This window comes from Mastomys coucha, unplaced genomic scaffold (assembly GCF_008632895.1).
Source record: "Mastomys coucha isolate ucsf_1 unplaced genomic scaffold, UCSF_Mcou_1 pScaffold1, whole genome shotgun sequence".
Taxonomy (NCBI): Eukaryota; Metazoa; Chordata; class Mammalia; order Rodentia; family Muridae; genus Mastomys; species Mastomys coucha.
This window is the reverse complement of record NW_022196891.1, coordinates 3,518,050-3,537,114: the sequence shown is the minus strand read 5'-3', so window position 1 is coordinate 3,537,114 and position 19,065 is coordinate 3,518,050. Positions and strand designations below refer to the sequence as shown.

At 37.4% G+C, this 19,065-nt stretch overlaps 1 protein-coding gene and 1 non-coding gene across 3 annotated transcripts in view; one reads left to right on the top strand and one right to left on the bottom strand.

The window, feature by feature from the left end:
* The window catches only part of Serpinb7 (serpin family B member 7), a 52,047-nt gene that overhangs the window by 12,220 nt on the left and 20,762 nt on the right, over positions 1-19,065 (bottom strand). For both annotated transcript variants that reach the window (XM_031379892.1, XM_031379893.1), the window contains exons 2-4: positions 13,596-13,781; positions 6,946-6,996; positions 6,292-6,408 (exon numbers count right to left, since the gene is read on the bottom strand). In XM_031379892.1, coding sequence (XP_031235752.1) covers positions 6,292-6,408; positions 6,946-6,996; positions 13,596-13,781 — 354 coding nt within the window. The remainder of the gene's footprint in view (positions 1-6,291; positions 6,409-6,945; positions 6,997-13,595; positions 13,782-19,065) is intronic.
* On the top strand, positions 2,371-2,502 carry LOC116072254. The gene has a single exon (XR_004111380.1). It is a non-coding gene; the product is annotated as a small nucleolar RNA SNORA17 (small nucleolar RNA).

Sequence of the window (19,065 nt, the reverse complement as noted above, 5' to 3'; positions counted from 1 at the left end):
TGTGTAGCTTGCCAGCACTGGCCTTTTAATATAGGTTTGGAAGTGTTGAATCTTTAGGGTTTTTTGAAGTTTCTCAAAAATTGACAGTTCTGTAAATATCTGATGAGCTCAGAACCACCTGAGCTTTCCTTAGAAGGGCAACTTTTCATATTTAAATCAATATTATTCATTACAATTCTCTTCAAGTTTCCTGTTCTTTTGATTCAGCATTTAGAGGTTATATGTTTCCAAACACTTTATCATTTACTTTAAATTATATCATTCATTGACAAATAATTGTTCATAAATCTCTCAATATTATTTGTATTACTTTAATGTCAGTTGTACTGTCTTCTTCTTTACTTTTGGTATCATTTGAGGTTGTTTGTCTAACTACTATAATTAAATATTTGTCAATTTTGTAATTGTTCCACATGCTATCATATAATTTTTATACTCTTTAATAAATGCTTCATATGTTTGTCTTTTTCTAATTTATTGAACTGTGATATCTGGTTTATATTTGCTTCTTTATTTTTTAAAGTAGATGTTTACTGCTATAAATTTATTTCTCAAATTATCCTTTTCATATTCCATAATCTTTAATGTATTATGTTTCTCATTTTTAACATATTTTTTATTTTACATTTAATTTCTTTTTTTAATTCTCTTTTTTTCTTTCTTTAATTCTTGAGTGGGGAAAATGCTTACTATATGGAACTATTGTGATTAGAATTTTTACAGTTCATGCATATGCACAATGTATTATGATAATATTTATTCATATCATCTACTCTTATCTCCCCTTGTTTCCCTCTGTGTCTCATACCCTTTCCAATCTGTCTCTTCTTACTTTGCTTTTTTGGTTCTACTATTTTGTCTTTTGTTTTTTAAAGTAGAGTTGCAAGTAGGAAGAAGACCTCACAGAACACATTTAGTTATGAAATATAAATGCTGGGGGAAAACAGGCATCAAAGACAACGTGAGGACTATTTGTATTGCTCATTACAAGAAAGCAAATAAGGAGTAGCTAGAAGCGTAAAGCATGAAGCTCTCTTGAGAGCTTAGATTGCACAAAGTTGATCTTGGCACTGAAGAGAAGGATGACCCATCACACAACACAGAGCACACAGAGATATAAAAGACTCCCTTGAAGACATAGAAATTATATGAGTACATTACTTATCTGTACAAAAAGACAGTAGATTAAAGTGAATGTAATAAAATTAGAATCCTCAAACACCTTCAATTTTAAGGATCATTGGAAACACTGAAATACAAGAAGACAAATATAAAGCAATCAGAAAAGAATGAAAAATCAAGAAAAAGTGTCTATTTCTATAAAAACATAAAAGAAGGAAGTTCTAGGAAGTATGTTAACTGTTCACATAGGAAAACACATCTCTAGACTATTGATTCAGCAGACACTAGTGTGTTAACAACTGTACATTTAAATATTTCTCTAGTTGCTAGTTAGTAGCATGTACACAACCACTAAGGGAATCTGCAGCAGCAATCTGGATTTGCAAGGCTGCTTGGGGAAGAATGACATTGTTAAAAGAATGGTTGAGGAATGGATCGATGAGGAGTGAGTTATAACAATGAATACACTGAGAAAGGAGAAAAGTCAAATGATTGAATAATTCAAAAGCGTTGAAGAATTTGTGGGAATGTTAAAAGAATAAGAAGCATGTGATTCTCTAGTCAGAAGTTTGTAAAACCTCTAGTCAGAGGTTACTGTAAATTTTAGACAGAATATAGCTCTGCATGTTGTTCAGTTTTGAATAGATTTGGTGGTTAAATTACTAAAGCATCATGGAGAAAATGTTGGGATACTACACAGAGAAATATGGGGTAGAAATATGGGATAGAAGGTCCCAATTCACAATAATATTGAAAATACCCAAATTACACAGTATGTGATTTGTAGAAGTCTGACCCAAGAGATACTTAGCATAAAGTAGAAAATATAGGAAATAAAATGAGCATCTTTTTAAAAAGATTCGATCTTTTAAAAAGCCATATTCTCTACACTGAAAATTTTTATCAGATATTTTTATTTATAATCAAATATCAATAGAAAGAAAAATATAAAAACAAAATAGAGATTATATAGCTTAGAAATTTGTTATATTTAAGTTTAAGAATAGTTTTTTTTTTCAGAATCATTAACTGGGGGCCTGCATCAAGTTCTTAGACTTTAAGACTACTTGCCAACCTTCCAGAGGTCCCAAGTTCAGTTCCCAGCACCCATGTTGGGTGAACCATAACCCTGTAATTACAGCTCTAGGGGAGCCAATGATCTCTCTAGCATACTTGGGCAATTACATTCATGAGCACATATCCCCAGAAAGACACACATGTATAGACATCATTGAAAATAAGGGAGGTCCTACTCATAGAGATTTGAAGGTGATGAGGCTGTATCCTTTGTGCATCAGTAGATGGCAGAGAGGAGAGAGGCCATGTCTACTCTCAGTTTTCTTGACTTGTGAACATCTGAATGATTAGTAGCTTAGCATTCCCTGATAAAGGAGAACCAGAGATGACAGTCTGGCACCAGAGGTACAAGACAGGGAGCAGGGTTCCCAAGTGTGACCTTCCTACAATGAGCCCTACCACTAATCTTCCTAACAATAGAGTGGACAAATAAGAGGTACCCTCCCTCCCCCTAACCCCTCACTTTCTCTAGAAGGCAGGAGACTTTGCTCCTGGAGTTTATGGGAGCTGAAAAGCTGGCCCTGCTTCTCATGTGTTTCAGCAGCTGGGTGAGTAGGCCCTGCTCCTCACCTGGGTAGCATAGTAGATGTGACCCTGGGAGCGCTGGTCCTGCAGTTGTCTGCTGTTCAGCAGCAAGAGCAATACCCTCCACTACAGCAGTTGGGAAAGCAGCCCTGCTCCTCACCAGCAATCAGGAGAACAGACCCTAGTTTTCAACTGGACAGTCCAGAAAAGCTGACCCTGGATATTAGGGATTGCAAGTAAACCAGCCCCAAAATGTTAGCAGGAGAGAGCTGGCTCCACAACTTGTCTGCTGCACAGTGGCATGAACAAGATAGACACCTTTCTCCTTTCCCTTGTCCCTCACCACCTATGGCAGTTGGAAGAACTGGCCCTGGGATCATTAGAGTGGGAGAACTGGCCATATTCTTCACCAGCTGCAACACTCAGGTGGCCCTAAACCTCTTCTGGGCAGAACTGTAGAGCTAGCCCAGGTTGCAAGGGTTGATGACTCAAGGTCATAAAAGCTGGAATGAACTACTAGAGTGCATGAAGGGATCAGTCCTACACTTCTCTAACTTCAGGATCTCCATGACACAGGGCAACAACAGGATATCTGAGAGGAGTCCCAGTAAGGTTGCAGAATTGATAGAGTATCAGAAACCAGAGGCCTGTACCAAACAAAGTCATTTCAATGACTTTGAAGTATAGACAGAAAGGTACACTGTGGGACACACTGTGATACACTAGAGCTTCCACAGTAAAATTGTTTATCTTTATTTAGGAAAAGGTTGCAAGAGGGTACAAGGGGAGGGTAAGATGAGTGGGATTAGAGTACATGATATAAAATTAACAAAGAATCAATAAAAATATAAAAAAATAAGATGGAAAGCAGGAATAACCAACTATACTTACAGATGTTTGAGAGGACAAATAATACTAAAGTTCCTTAATAAAGTCTCATGGAATCATTATCTTATATTGGCCTAAAATTATACATAGTATGTGTATAATATATACATTTATACAAATATATATGTGTATACACACACACACACACACATATTAAAGGTAGTTAAATCACTTGAGCTGACAATTCTCCCCATAAAAACTATGGGCTAACAAAAATCCCACAACCAGGTATGAGAAACCACCTTTTGAATGGCTGCTCAGAGTAATAAAAATGACCACTAAAGCTGTATAAATTACTGATATAGTCCTGCTTGTCTCTCAGGAGTTGGGTGTGGGTTGCTATTGCTGAAGATATCACAGACTTAGGACACAGATGATTCACTCCAGATCTGAACTGAAATCCTCTTTGCTAAAATCTAACTTTCATCAATCCAAAATGTACTATGTATGCTACCAAAGGAGAAAGAAGTAAAGCAGTCTGACATGTTTGAAACACCTACGAGTCAGACTAATGACCAAGAAGGCCATATATAAACAGTGGTGCAATAAGAGGCACTCACATGTTGATGGTACCCAAGAGATTTCTAATTAGACTTAAGACCCCTCAGTAGGAGAGGAAAATGTGGCCATGAACACTAGAAAAGGATCTATTACTACCATTTCCTAGATCAGCATATTCCAAACTATATTATAAATCGTATCCTTATACTAACATATAAGTGTAATTACCAACCCTCATCAAAGAAGCTTTTCTTTACAGTAAATGGAGACTATCATTAAAAACACAACTAGATACAATACAGAGATCACTAGATCATGGGAAGCCCAGACCAACAGAAAATCTCTATCACAGCTTCTAAATCGATGGCTTGAAGAAAACCTAGAAGGAGTGGGTGGAAAGACTATATGAGCAAGAATATTGAGAAATCTTTTGTGAAACAACCTCTTTCAGAAATTACTACATAAAAAGATTAAAACACTGCAATATTAGAGAACATGGTAACTTGGAAAGGGAAAAGTTTTGAAGGGGCTTACTCCTAGAGGAAAAAATAATTAATGGTAGCTGAAGAGAGGAAATTGAACCTCTCCCATGGATTAGCCTCTTTATTGGTTGTCCAATATAAAAAGGTCAGCCCTTTACACATTTACAAACAAGTATATATGTGTGTGTATGTGAATATATATCTTCTGTATTTTTTGGTTATTCAATTATTTGGTTAAAAATATAGTTTTGGTTAGAAATGTGAGTGTGTGTGTGTGGGGGGGTGTCTATGTGTGTGTGTGTTTGTGCCATAATAATCAAAGAGAAAGATGGTATCAACTTAAGAGTTTGGGAAACAAGGTAAGAGTTGGAGGGAGGTGACATGGGAAGGGCAAGAGGAAGGAAATTGTGGCAAGAAAGTGTCAGAATTACATTTTGATTTAAAGAGTGATCACCCTATTTTCCGTGTTCTTGATCAAATCTTGCTTTCACTATGCCTCATGTAATTCTTGATACAGTATCTTTTCATGCTATGAGAGTCAGAAAAAGAAATACACACAAAACTGTTCCAAATAATAGCATAGTAGACAAATAGTAGACAAATAATTTAGGATTTCCTAAATGCTAAATGAGTTAGCAGTTTGCATAGGAATAAAAAAATTCAAATATGATAAACACTCAGAATGGCTCTTTTAAAACTTCATAGAAACCTTTTGAAATGTTGGAAAAATAAAAAGTGGCCTATTACTCCCTAACTGGCAGGATACCAAAGGATTTGGGAGTGGTTCTGGGGAGGGGCAAAGAATTTGAGTGGGTGACAGCCAGAGGAAACAGTAATGGTTGGGTGGAACACAGAGAGTTGGCAATGATACAGAAGATTTACCCAGTGATGTCATAGAGTCAGAGTTTTATGGATGATTGTTTGAAGAGTGGATACATAGAAGGGAGATATGTTCCCAGAGAAATGTACAAAGGGTGGCTGCTTACTGGTCCTAGCCAAGTGAACTGTTTTTGATCATCACGGTAATGAAGGCTCTAAAGTAAGCTTAGAGCAGTAGTTTAGGGAGTATAATTTGCAACTCAGAGCCTTTCAATAGGCAAGGTACTGTGATGATGCATTGATTCTCAATGCCATTCAGAAATATTAGTCAGCTGACCTATATAACTCTTGTCAAATCCAAGCTTCTTCTCTGCCAATGTCTGCAATGGATGGCCTTATTTGGCTATACCTCGTGGGGAAGAACTCATGTAAAAACAACATCACTGAGAACAAACAAAGAAAAGCAAAAGTGAGGAGCCTCCCTGAGAACAAACTGGTAAACCGGGCCAACTCCCCGGACATCACACCTGTCTCCGTAGACCTGTCTCCGTAGACCTGAAGCTCAAAGGACGCAGAAGCTTATCTCTGTGGTAATAGACGCCCTTGTGTGCCCCATTGCCACTTCCTGTTACAGCTCAACATCACAACGCTAGCAACAGACGTCGTCTTTGTAGTCTGTGCATCAGTTGAACCACCGTGACTATGTTGGTTTACTGGGTGGGAGGGTGATGTTTTGAACACCATAGCAGCAGCAACAATAATAAAATAACATTTTCTGCCTAGTAGGAAGGTAGAGGACAGTATTGGTATAAGAGACTGGACAAGATTCAGGTCTAAAGTGGATGTAACCATCTGGGATATGCAGTTTTTTACTCACTTTATGAAAGTCAAACACTTTTTCTGCAAAAATTCCATTGGCAATGCTGAGTTCATAATCCTTATGAGACGAGTTGATGTCAGCAAGAACTCTTTTCAGTTGATACTGTAGTCCTGGCTGTTATCAAACAGAGGCATACAAATTCAGTTTCATACTATGTAGATGTGTACTATCACTTAACACGGAATAAATCATGCATATTATTCTATGGAAGAACTGGAAAATATTGCTTCAAATGCAGCAAAAAAATCCTCATACTTATCAGTGTCTTTACCCTTCCTCATCATATTGTCTGTAATCAAACTGAAAAACGTTTAGTGAAATGAGGTTATCAATAGGATACTACCGATTAGTCCAAGACACATACTAATTAATTTGTCAAGAAATTCATTTACCTATAAAGGACAGAAGAGAAAGGCTGATCATCAATATTTTACTACAACCTAGCAAACAAACAAAATATTGATAAATTAATAATTAAATTATCAAATTATATTTGATATTCTTATATAACCATATTTTAAATTGGGGGAAATTAAAGTAGATTTCTTTGTCTTAATAGACTAGAAGGCATTAAAACATATTCAAAATACAGGGTTTTCTCCCATTTAGTTTCTAATTGTTTTTTTTCTATAAGAAATATGTTCCCTTTACCTGATTATTAGATGAGTTTCCTTGTCTTGATGGAGTGTTAAAGTGCAGTGCCTGCAGATACGTCACAAAAAAAATACTGTCAATCAGATCAATTAGCAAGAGATTTTGAAAATAAAGCTCTTTTCTGAAAACAGGCATCTAGTTTCAGTTCAGTGTCACGACTGTCTTAGAGCTTGCTTTCTCATGACTCCAAATGAATGTCATTGTCTTAAGCAGAAAAATGCCCTCTACTTTTCACATTTATTTTACTTTTTCCTGTTCAGCACACTAACTTATCTTAGATACCCATGATTAATGGATTTGTATTAATTTAGTGAATTTTACTGTGATGTTGCTTCCTCTAAACGTGATCACTGAAGTTCAGTGTGCACATGCGCATTGAAATATTTTATCTCAAAAGTCCCCAGATTTTGTGTGTTGAAGTGTTAGTCTCCTGACCTCTGGTTGGAGGTGAGAATTCTGAAAGAGGGTTGGAGCATTAGAGCTCTGAATTCCTCAGTTGCTTTATCTAGTTCTGGATTCCTGGTTTCATGGATTCTTGGCAAAAGGGTTTGACAAGAGACAGCTTTCTCAGTTTCATCTCTTGCTGCTGTAAGGTGATGACAACCAAGCAACTATAGATGGAAACCTCTGAAACAATGAACCCAAATATACCTGTGTGCCTTAAAAGTCAATTTTCCCTGGTATTTTGTCACAGCAACAGAAAGTTACTAGCAGAGGTACGAGTCATGCACAATAGTTTTTAATATGGTCCATTGAAACACTACTACAATGCTCTCTACAAGCACTGCACAACACAAACCATATTATTTGAGGGCCTATGGAATACCCAAGCCTCACTTTGGTGGCTCATTGGAGCATTTGGTTCCATATTCATTAGGTAAACAATTCATGGGTTTATGTAATGTTTCCTTAAATCTTGCCTACCAGAATCTGGCTCCACTCTCCATTTTTAAACTAACTTTGGAACCATAAAATCCACTAGCATTTTATATCAGTTACAGTCTCCACATGTCTTCAAATTTCATTTTAAGAATTAATATTAAGTTTTACTTGGATTTGTCATGTCCTCAAACAAACTATCATTTCTACCATGTCAGGAACTGAATCCACCTTTCTTGGCCCCTGTCATGAGACCCTCAATCTACACACTTTACAACAATTCTCATTATTAATGATATCAAATGTAAAACTACTTGGCCATATTTCTATTTTATCCAGTAAGTTTCCTTTAGGTACAGAAACTTAGGTTTCTGTTCCTCTTTTCCCTAGTCTTCATAGCCACATGCTCTCTTGCACCAGTGATGTACTACGAAGATTCACTTCAGGTATTCATTTGTGTTGATCAAATCTAATGTTCTCTTTTTTGTATTAAATGTGATTTTGATTTTGTAAGGGACATTTTTGACTGGCGGAGAATCTTCCTGTGATGGCAGACATATGGTGATGACTGCTTCATCTCTGGAACAGCTTTTCTTAAAACCGTCATCTTTGTGGCATTCATTCTCACCACAACCTACCTTCTGGACTATTATGGAGTTTTAATTCAAGGGCACATTTTGGTAGCTTATGGCAGAAGAAGGGAGTTTTCCAGAATTTCTTCCTGTAATTCAGGACTATGTCTACAGAGCTTTATAAATTCTTATGTGTCTAAAGTTTAAATATTTTAATATTAAGTGGCTTTATTTGGGATTGAAATCTATTATATCCATAATTGAACAAAACTGGAAAATTACTATTTAATGCCCAGTTGGAATTTTTGTTATGCTGTCAAGTTGTTGCTAGATTACAATGTACTTTTGATCATCTTAAATTCCCCACAAGGAGAAATTTATTCCAACTGTGAGCAATCATACATCACATGCTCAGTTGTAAAGTATTTTAAAATATTTAATAGAACTTACATGACCTGTGAGGCACAGATCCTTGGATAGTTCTGATTAAGTAGTTAGGTGGATTAAGGTTTCCTTGTCAAATTTGATAGGTGTGATAAACTGCTATGGTAAAAGCTTAACCCTCAAGAGCATATACCATAAAAGTCTATCAGAAAAATGTCTGCACTGATACTAAGTAGAATGGAAGTAGAAAACAGCAACAGAATCTGGTGAGATGATGAATGTGCTTCTTAGTCTGATTTAATCTTTCTATAATATATACACAGATCAATAGATCACATTGTGCTCCATGAATATATTTACATGTATAACTAGTGTTTCTCAGTTACAATTTTTAAGTTGAATTGAATTATTATAGTTTCCATACCAAAAAACAATCCAGATAAGATAAGACATAAAGATGAAACTTTGCTGGGTTTGCTTGTTAGTGCCTCTTTGTCTGAGAGGATGATAGAGCTTAGGCTTGGCTTGAATAAAGCACAGATTATAAAGCAAGAATACAAAGTATTTTTTTTCATCAGAGGTGGGAAAATGTCCTACCCTCACAGTAACTGGTCATGCAGCTGCAATGAACAACACCGAGGCTATTGGGGATTCTTCTGCCCCTCCAACAGCTAGTATGAAAATGTACGTAGCTTCTAGACCGTGATGGATCACTCTACAGACTCAACTCCGAACCCCTGCAATCCTGATCGCAGATACCAAGGGTGGTTGCTTCTGCTTCACCAGTAACTCGGGTATTTTTTTTTCTCCCGAGCATTGCACTGCAAAGATGAGCAGTCTCAGACTCCCTTCCCCATTCAGACCTGGCCAAACACACAAATGTTCAGTGGTATAGAAAAAATACAGTGGTTGTCTCTTCCCACTAACAGGAAAAGTAAATTTAAAGACAGAATGTGCCAGGGTACTCTGTGGCTTTAAACTATGTCCTGCCTATTTTCAAAAAGGACTTACTAGTCCATGGAGTAATTTGTTTTTGCTACTTCCAAGGAGGAAAAAAAAAAGCACAGACTATCTTCCTTCATTACTAATGTTTTGTCCTCATGATTTTGTACCATTTGTATGGGAAAATAAGTCAAGTTTGCTTCTCAGTGAAAAGAAAGTATCCTATAAGGAGAAAGACAGAATCCAGTGCGTGTCTACTGACCTTGGCCTTGAGGAATGTTTTTGTCTCCTTTTTCTTAAAGAGAAGTCCAAGGCAGGAAAAGGTAGCTCTCTGCTCTGTGAAGTGGTCCAGGGAGAAGAGTTTGACCTTCAGAGTGTGAAGGTAGGTTACACTAGAGGAGACATCTGCTTTGGCCACCGTGTTGCTCTGACGTGTTGCTAATGGCGTCTTATTCTCATGTGAGTGTAAATTTTAAAATATAACTTGACAGATTTTTGCTCTTTTAGAGCTTTAAACTTTTAGTTTTTAGATCATTCCTTGAAAAAAGAAGCTAGTCCTTAATGTGAAGAGGAGAAATAAGTCATCGGGTCAACATTTATTGTAAAGCTGATTCATCTCTTCTTAAAGTGCTCCTTTATAACAGAAGAGCACTCAAGCCAGTGTGAGGAGACTGTTATTTGGAAATATTCTAGTGTAAGAAAAAAATAATAAAATTTCATGGTGAAGTCCTACGACTCAGCCTTGCTACTTACTAATAATGTATTCTTTGAGCTAAGCTTATGGAAATTATATAAATATTCAAAAGATACTCCTCTTAAGCTTTGAATAAAGTTTTAGCAATTAAATCTATTTAATGTTATTAATTGCATTTTTACCCTGATTTAGTTACACTGATTCTGTCCTAGTTAGCTTGTGAAGATCTGGGGCACTGTAATTCTGACTATATACACAGCCATTTTATCAGAACATACAAATATGTTGGTTCAACAGTAACACTATCATGTCTATGGGGGCATGAGGATAAACAAAGAGAAATACTAGAATTTCAAAGGCTTTGTCATAAAGCTATTTCTCCCTTTTTCCACTGGAAACATTGTTCTTCCACCTGAAATGCTACTTTTATGCTGTCATAGCCTCTTATGAACATGAAGGAAGATCAGAGATTCTTTGTCTTTTTAATAAGTAGTTACCAAGTTAATTCAGATAGTGACAAGGACTGAAAACTCTGCCATGTGAGTTTCAAGATCTCCATATGGGGATTCCCTATGGGGAAGGAGGGAGCCATGGATGTAGATTTCCTGAGGCTCCTACCTAAGTACTCATGCTGAATCACCACACTGCCATTCCTCTTAAGAGTACTCCAGTAGGAATGCAGACTACAGTGGCTATTTTTAAATGCTTTTTGGAAAACCCAACAGGATCTTAGGAAACATAAGGTTGTGCAACTTCTAAATAATATTATAGTCCAAATCCATGGCTTAAGATAAATGCAAATCTGACATAATAAGTAGTAATTTAACTTGGGAGAGAGGAACAAAGGGAAGAGAAAATGCTTGTTCTTTCTGTATTGAAGTAGTTAAGAAGGTTATCAATATCAGAGCCAAGTGAAAAATATGAGGCAACATATACAACTTTGTAAACAATGTCAATCACAGCAAAACATATCAGGAAGCAAAGAGGTTTTAGGGTTTGCAGAAAGGATTTCCTAAAGCCAAAGGATTGACCTCAGGCCTTTCCAGTGTTACAAAGAGCAGCAACACTGAGCCAGGAAGGTGGCTCACCGGGTAAGGCACTCACCACACAAACATAAGAACTTGAATGTGAATCTCCAGAACTCACATAAAACTGGGGTCCAGAAACTTACAAGTCTAAAGTCCTAACACTTCTCCAGGGAGCTGGAATGTAGAGACAGGAGGATTTCTGGAAGTTTGCAGCTAGCTGGCCAAGCATTGTGGGAAGAAACAAGCAAGAGATTCCATCTCAAGCAAATGGACAGTGAGGAGCAGTATCTCAGATTATCCCCGACCTCCATACACACGCTGTGCTTAGGTATACCTATGTTTACATGCATGAACATGCACAAGGCAAGGACTTCAAAGAATAACAGAACAAAATAATAAAGGTGAACATAACCAAACTGATATTTTGAGCATCCAAAGAAAAACAATCATTGGTTCCTTGAAAGTATCTTTTAGAGACACATGTAAGGAAGTTGTAAATTGTTACTCCATTGATAAAACTCGAGTTCCCCTGAAATGGAAATATGTAATCCATATTGCCAAGGTGACTATACTCTACAGAGGAGTTACCAGGGACAAGACTGATGCTGGAGGCTAATTTCCAAATTGGCATGTCACAAAGGACTAAGACTTTGTGTGAATATTTATGACAGTAGTTGATGTTTTCTTCTCATGTTTCTTACAGGCTATCGTGACAGCAGCAGCTATAGAAATTCATGCATGAGAGTGAAGGATGATACTGTGGAAAGAAGTCTCCAGCCAGACAGTGGCTTCTTTTTTCAGTTCACTAAGGTACAGTTCAAGAAACTTTACTTTCAAAAGTCAGGAAGAGTTTGAGTAACAAGTCTGGCATCCATAACCACACAGTTGGTTTGGTAATTCTACCATAACAATCAAGATCATGGTGCTACTTCAGCATGTTATTGAGGATACCAAATACAATTATGTTTTATAATAGTAGAAGTGGGCTTGTCACAGAGGTTTTTTGTTTTTTTGTTTTGTTTTGGTTTGGTTTGGTTTATTTGTTTGTTTGTTTTTCTTGGTTTTTCAAGACAGAGTTTCTCTGGTAGCCCTGTATTTCCTGGAATTCACTCTGTAGACCAGGCTGGCCTTGAACTCAGAAATCCGCCTGCTTCTGCCTCCCAAGTGCTGGGATCAAAGGCGTGCGCCACCACTGCCCAGTTGTCCCAGAGGTTTTAGTTAACGTCATCCACAGCTCGTTGTCACTGATGTTGCCTCGTTTGGCTCTCTGCCACCTCAGCTGTCATTTCTTATGTCCCCTAATAAAACTGACAGCATTTCACTTGGCTGCCCACTTGCAGCACTCATTGAGCCATCCAGAGATAGAGAAAACCATTGCATTTTAGAGACACACAGAGACAACCCTCAACAGTACTGGACTAAAATCATAGGGACAACTGGAATCAACAAGAGATGGCATCTAAGGATGTGGAAACAGCTGGGCCTGGCAAGATAGGTTCTGATGAGTGGGTGAATTTATATGATGATTTCTGGGGAGAAGAGAAGTAAACCTGGACTGTAGTTCTTTAGAGCTGTTTACAAGGGTGAGTTAATAAGCACTTTCTGAAAGTGGTGAAGAAGGTGGTGGTGGCAAATACTGCTCAGGTAGCCTTCTATTATCTAGATGCTTGTGATGGTCATTTGTATCCATGTAACCTATGTTTAAACTAGGACACCAGGTTGTGGTTGAGCACTTGTCTAGCAAGTGTGAAGGTCCCATACCCAGCATTACAAACAAAACAAAACAAATCTTGGACAGCCTGTCAAGTTCCATCATAGCTGTGTCTATTAATCCAGTGGCTCTCAAACGGGATATGCCTGGAGAGCTTTCTAAAACTACAATAGGTGAACCCCCACCCATACCTATAGTTCCCAATTCATCCTAAGAACTTTCATCTACACCAAGTTCTCCAGATGATGCTGCAGTTGCTATCAAAGCTAGTGGATTCTATGAGAAGCAGTCTGTTGAGTAAAAGCATCCCAACATTTATTTCTTCTTCCTCCCAGATGAAGGCCAAGGACAGGAGGCAAAGCCCAGTGCTTATCATGAAATATTTTCTTGGAGAAAACAGTTCATTCCTAGGATGGATTGGAAAATGTGGCACTAACCTTGTCAATCTGACGTGCACAGTCACCTCGAGCACCCAGACGGATTAGGGTCAGGGCAGTGAAGATGCTCAGGGAAGAGAAGAATACGTTTCCATCTCCCGCACTACTATCCATCTCTCTGAATAAGTCGAAGCCAAACTCTGCATTTGCTGCAGCAAGGGAGGCCATTTTGAAACCAAGTGTTGCCTAGAGGTCAACAGAGAGTTAAATTAGCTCAGAGCACATTTGTTTTCTTTTATTATGATTATTAACTCAAAGCTTCATTTTTTCAACTTTGTATGCAATCATCAAGTAACTTGGGACAAAAAAAAATGATGATTTATTTCGTCCTACATTCTTGGGTCTACTACTCTAAAATTTTCTTGGCAGTGATGCAGAATGTGTTCATTTTCTTCACCCTGGCACACCAGCAAAACAGCTACTCTATTCCCACTGGAAGCATAATCTTGATTTTCTTTGATGGGGTACTCTATCTTCAGTGGTCCTTGTTGACATGTTTTCAAGATGTATATTCATGCATTTACTATTCTCAAGTAGCCTCACATTTCTAAACTGAGGTAGAGGAAAAGGATAACTTCCTGAAAGGAAAGCTACATCATCATGCAGTCCATTCAACATAGCCTTTGTTTCCTAAACCATTGTTACTTTATCACATAATCTCCTCACAGTGTCTCCATTATGGCTTCTATACTCACCCACAGAGCCAGTGTTCATCATGATGTTTTTTAGCACCATCTTAATTTTAAACACTGTTCATCTTTGGTCCCATAAATATATTATCATTGAAAAACCACTATCTAATTCTTTTAAAGTGTACTCATCATTATAGATATCATGTACATTCTTAAGACTTCCCAGATATATAGATTTTTGCTAGAAAAGCCAATTAGGCTACAGTAGCAAATATAGAATCAAGGATGAGAATCACCTTTGAGTTCTCATAACATTGTTACTGAGATACAGAGCAATGAGACCAGTCTGGAACTCTCCAGGGTTGCACTCAGTGTTGCTTTGGAGACTTTCTCCATAGCTTAGTGACTTTGCAGGGGACCTGGCTCCCACTAGATGAATTTGTATGGATGATCCAAACAACTATCCTTGGGAACTATTTCATCTGGTTACATAGCAGCTATTCAGGTGGTCCGGCACCATTCCAACCCTGCTGCTAAGAGTTCCACGAACTGGAGTGAGGTTTTCATTCTTCTAAAATACCTTTTAGCTTGTTCCACAAGATGACCTTGAATAGGAGCTATAGTAGTCATGTGCAAGAGAAAATCAGGTGTGCTTCTACCTGTCACTCCAGAAAAGAAGAACATCTTCAGATCAGTCATTAGGTGAAAGAAAGCAGAAGTATGGGAGATAAAGAAGATGTCCCAGAGAAAGATGCATGTAACCCAAAAGAATATTCTCAAACTTCCATTTTTACAAGTTACATTCCAGAAACATAGAAATGTGCAACATCCTTAGTCATCAGAGAAATGCAAATCAAAACAACCCTGAGATTCCACCTCACACCAGTCAGAATGGCTAGGATCAAAAACTTAGGGGACAGCAGATGCTGGAGAGGTTGTGGAGAAAGAGGAAAACTCTTCATTGCTGATGGGATTGTTAGCTGGTAAAACCACTCTGAAAATCAGTTTGGTGGTTCCTTCGGAAATTGGACATAGTACTACCAGAGGACCCCCGGCTACACCACTCCTGGGCATATACCCAGAAGATGCTCCAACATGTAAGAAGGACGCATGCTCCACCATGTTTATAGCAGCCTTATTTATAATAGCCAGAAACTGGAAACAACCCAGATGTCCTTCAACAGAGGAATGGATACAGAAAATGTGGTACATCTACATAATGGGGTATTACTCAGCTATTAAAAACAATGAATTTATGAGATTCTTAGGGAAATGGATGGATCTGGAGAATATCATCCTGAGTGGGGTAACCCAATCACAAAAGAACACACATGGCATGCACTCAGTGATAAGTGGATATTAGCCTCAAAGCTAGGAATACCAAAAATACAATTCACAGACCACATGAAGTTCAAGAAGAAAGAAGAACAAAATGTGGGTGCTTTGGTCCTTCTTAGAAAAGGGAACAACATATTCATGGGAGCAAATGCAGAGACACAGTGTAGAGCAAAGGAAAGGCCATTCAGAGGCTATTCCACCTCAGGATTCATCCCATATATAGTCACCAAACCCAGACACTCTTATGAATACCAAGAACTGCATACTGACAGGAGCCTGATATAGCTGTCTCCTGAGAGGCTCTGCCAGAGCCTGACAAATACAGATGTGTGCTCACAGCTAACCCTTGGACTTAGCACAGGATACCCAATGGAGGAGTTGTATAAATGACTGAAGGAGCTGAAGTGGTTTGCAACCCAATGGGAAGAACAACAATACCAACCAGACAGACCCTCCCAGTGTTCCCAGGGACTAAGCCACCAACCAAGGAGGGACCTGTGGCTCCAGCCACATATGTAGCAGAGGGTGGCCTTGTTGGGCATCAATGGGAGGAGAGGTCCTTGGTCCTGTGAAGGCTAGATGCCCCAGTGTAGGAGAATTCAAGGGCAGGGAGGCCAGGGTGGGTGAGTGTGGGGAGGAACATCCTCATAGAAGAAGCAGGGGAGGGGGAACAGAATAAAGTAAGGGTTTTTCTGGAGTAAGGGGAAAACTGGGAAAGAGAATAACATTTGAAATGTAAATAAAGAAAATATCCAATAAAAAACGTCAGTCACACTACATACATACTTTATTCCAAGAAAGAATATCTATGTTCTTTTATAAATTACTTAGGAGTCTGGATCCAGTAGCTCAGGTCTTTAAATCCCAGCACTCTGGAGGTAGATGCAGGCACACTTCTCTAAGTTCAAGGCAAGCCTGTTCTATACAGTGAACTCTAGGCCAGCAAGTGCTACACTGTGAGTCCCTATCTCATCAATAACAACAACAAAGTCTAAGTTAAGGAAGGAAGAAAATTTTATTTTGGGCTGATGGTGTAATTTAGTGGCCTATAGTACACAAGGCTTTGGGTTTTCTAGCAATGACAAAATTGAAATCAGACACAACTACCCAGAAATTACTAAACTGATTTCATGTCTTATCCAATTTATCCAGGACAAAGAACACTGGTGACTCCTATTGGCACTATAAATAAAATGTTCTAGCAAAAGAGAAACATAAAGATACAATGGGTTTGGTAATCAGTGATAGGTTAGCCTTGGCTACTGAGTGACACTGGCACTATCTATGGTCTACAAGCCTTTTTGTGACTGAATTGTATTTTGGCCTTAGGAATAAGTATTACAACTGTAACTTAAAAAAAATGTGAACCAAATTAATAAAAACATAAAGCATAAAAATGAAGTACACAGTGATGTTATTAAATTAATTTTAGAAGCATAAGTATTTCTTTACTTCCACAAGTAAGATGTGTTTAGAATCTCTGTCTTCAAAAGAGTTTCAGGACTCCACGATGACAGTGGTCACTTGGTGCAAATGAATAGAATTGCTGGACAGTAAACACATAGGAGCCCTGTCCAGATCTCACAGGAATATCGTGTCTGTGGGAACATTTTAACACACCAACATGGTGGCGGCTGGAGCCATTAAAATGAAACTAAAAAGGCTTTAGGCCAGCGGAGGCTATCAGGTTAAACCTTACTTCAAGGTAAACCCCAACTCTCCTATTTGGTTACAAATAGCTTGCTAATTTACACTTTTCAGCTAAAAAAGAGAGAATAATTTTTGAGTTTTCAACATTATACTTTACATTCCAAACAATAAAATCTTTTCTTTTCTAAACTTTTAGTCAACATGGTTATTCTTCACAAAATGGCCATTATATCAAAAGGAAAAGAAAACTAATGCAGGAGCTTGTTCATTTAAAAAAAAAAATTAGTGTAATTTTCTTGGGTAAGATAGATACTGATAAAAGTAATTACAGAAAACCAAAAAAAGAAAAAAAAAAAAAAAAAAAAAAAAAAAAGATGAGTCAAGACATTCCCAGACAACAATAAATCACGAAGACTGAACTTTTAAAATGATGCACTAAATACATTCAATCAATCATTCTTACACCAACAGGCTCACACAGGTTGAAAATAAATTCCAGAAAAATTATACTTTGCATAGTTGATTGGTGTACTGTATGTTCATGAACTAAAAGTCCCCCTCCTCTTTGTAGACGTGACCTGCATTCCATAGACAAACAGACAACTTTCCTTAAGGCTGACTGGGGGACTTCATGCTCCAGTGTCCCCACTGCTGAGAGGAGAATAGGTGTTAACATCCAAAGAGTTTTCCTTTTTCCTATAGAAACTTTGCAGCAACTTAAAAATAAGTATGCAAAATGCTAACAAAAATAAACTGTTTGAAAAAGGATAAACATATACCAAACATTTGGTCCTTGGTCATGTAACTAAGACAGTTGTAAAGGAAAGTAATTTGGGCTCAAGCTACATAAGATGTCACCAGAGTGTCACCCAGTGTGCTGTGACAAAAACAAAACAAACAAAAATCAAAAACAACCTCTTTTTAATCACAAAAGATTTTGGCTCCGGAGGGGAAGATTTAATGTAACCCCTAAATACTATATTCTCTTGTTTCTTCCATAGACTAAATTTAGTATAAAATTACAAAATAATAAGAAACAGTTTATAATTTTAAACTTAATACAAAGTAGAAAATTCTCATGAACATTAAGTCCCAAATTTCAGATGAAAATCACAGCTACCTGAAGACTATTGGGTTAGTTGTGGACTGTTTCAACAACATTTTCCTTCTCTCCTCTAGTGTCAATATATCTGTTTCAAAATAAGAGCAAAGCAACAACAACAAAATACACGTCTCACCAAAGCTTTGGTCTAATAATCTAATTAAAGTATCAAGAAAATAATTTTGAAAATGACACACAAGAAAGCCTACATAATTCACTTTCAATAAAGCACAGAATTACAATGATTCTGTTTCGTGGCCCTTGATGGATAAAGTATATGGGCAAAAGCATATATAATCTTAGAGTAATTTTTACTATGCAAGAAATATTAACTGCTCTTAATAATTAATTACCAACAGAAAGCTTTTATAATTGCTGTATTGAATCATTTGTAAGAACAGAATAACTATCAAACAGATTTAATTTTTGTCGATAGTACTCCAGATAATGTATCACAAGACAGCTGCTGCTCTGCAGAATTATTCTCAAACCTTTCCATTTATTTTAAAAAGTGCTAACTTTGATGAAGTTCTATCCATATGACTTACATTATGATCGATTCTATTTTAAAGCATTGGTAAATTCTGACAGTGAGTGACCTAAATAGCAACACACAAAATAAAAGAGTTAGAGTCATGCATATTTCTCCATTTATCCTTTTAAAAAATGAACATAAAAATTTGACTGGTAGCTGATCTCCCACACTGTGGTAAATGTCATTCTCCGTGATGCTAGTCAAAGTGAATCA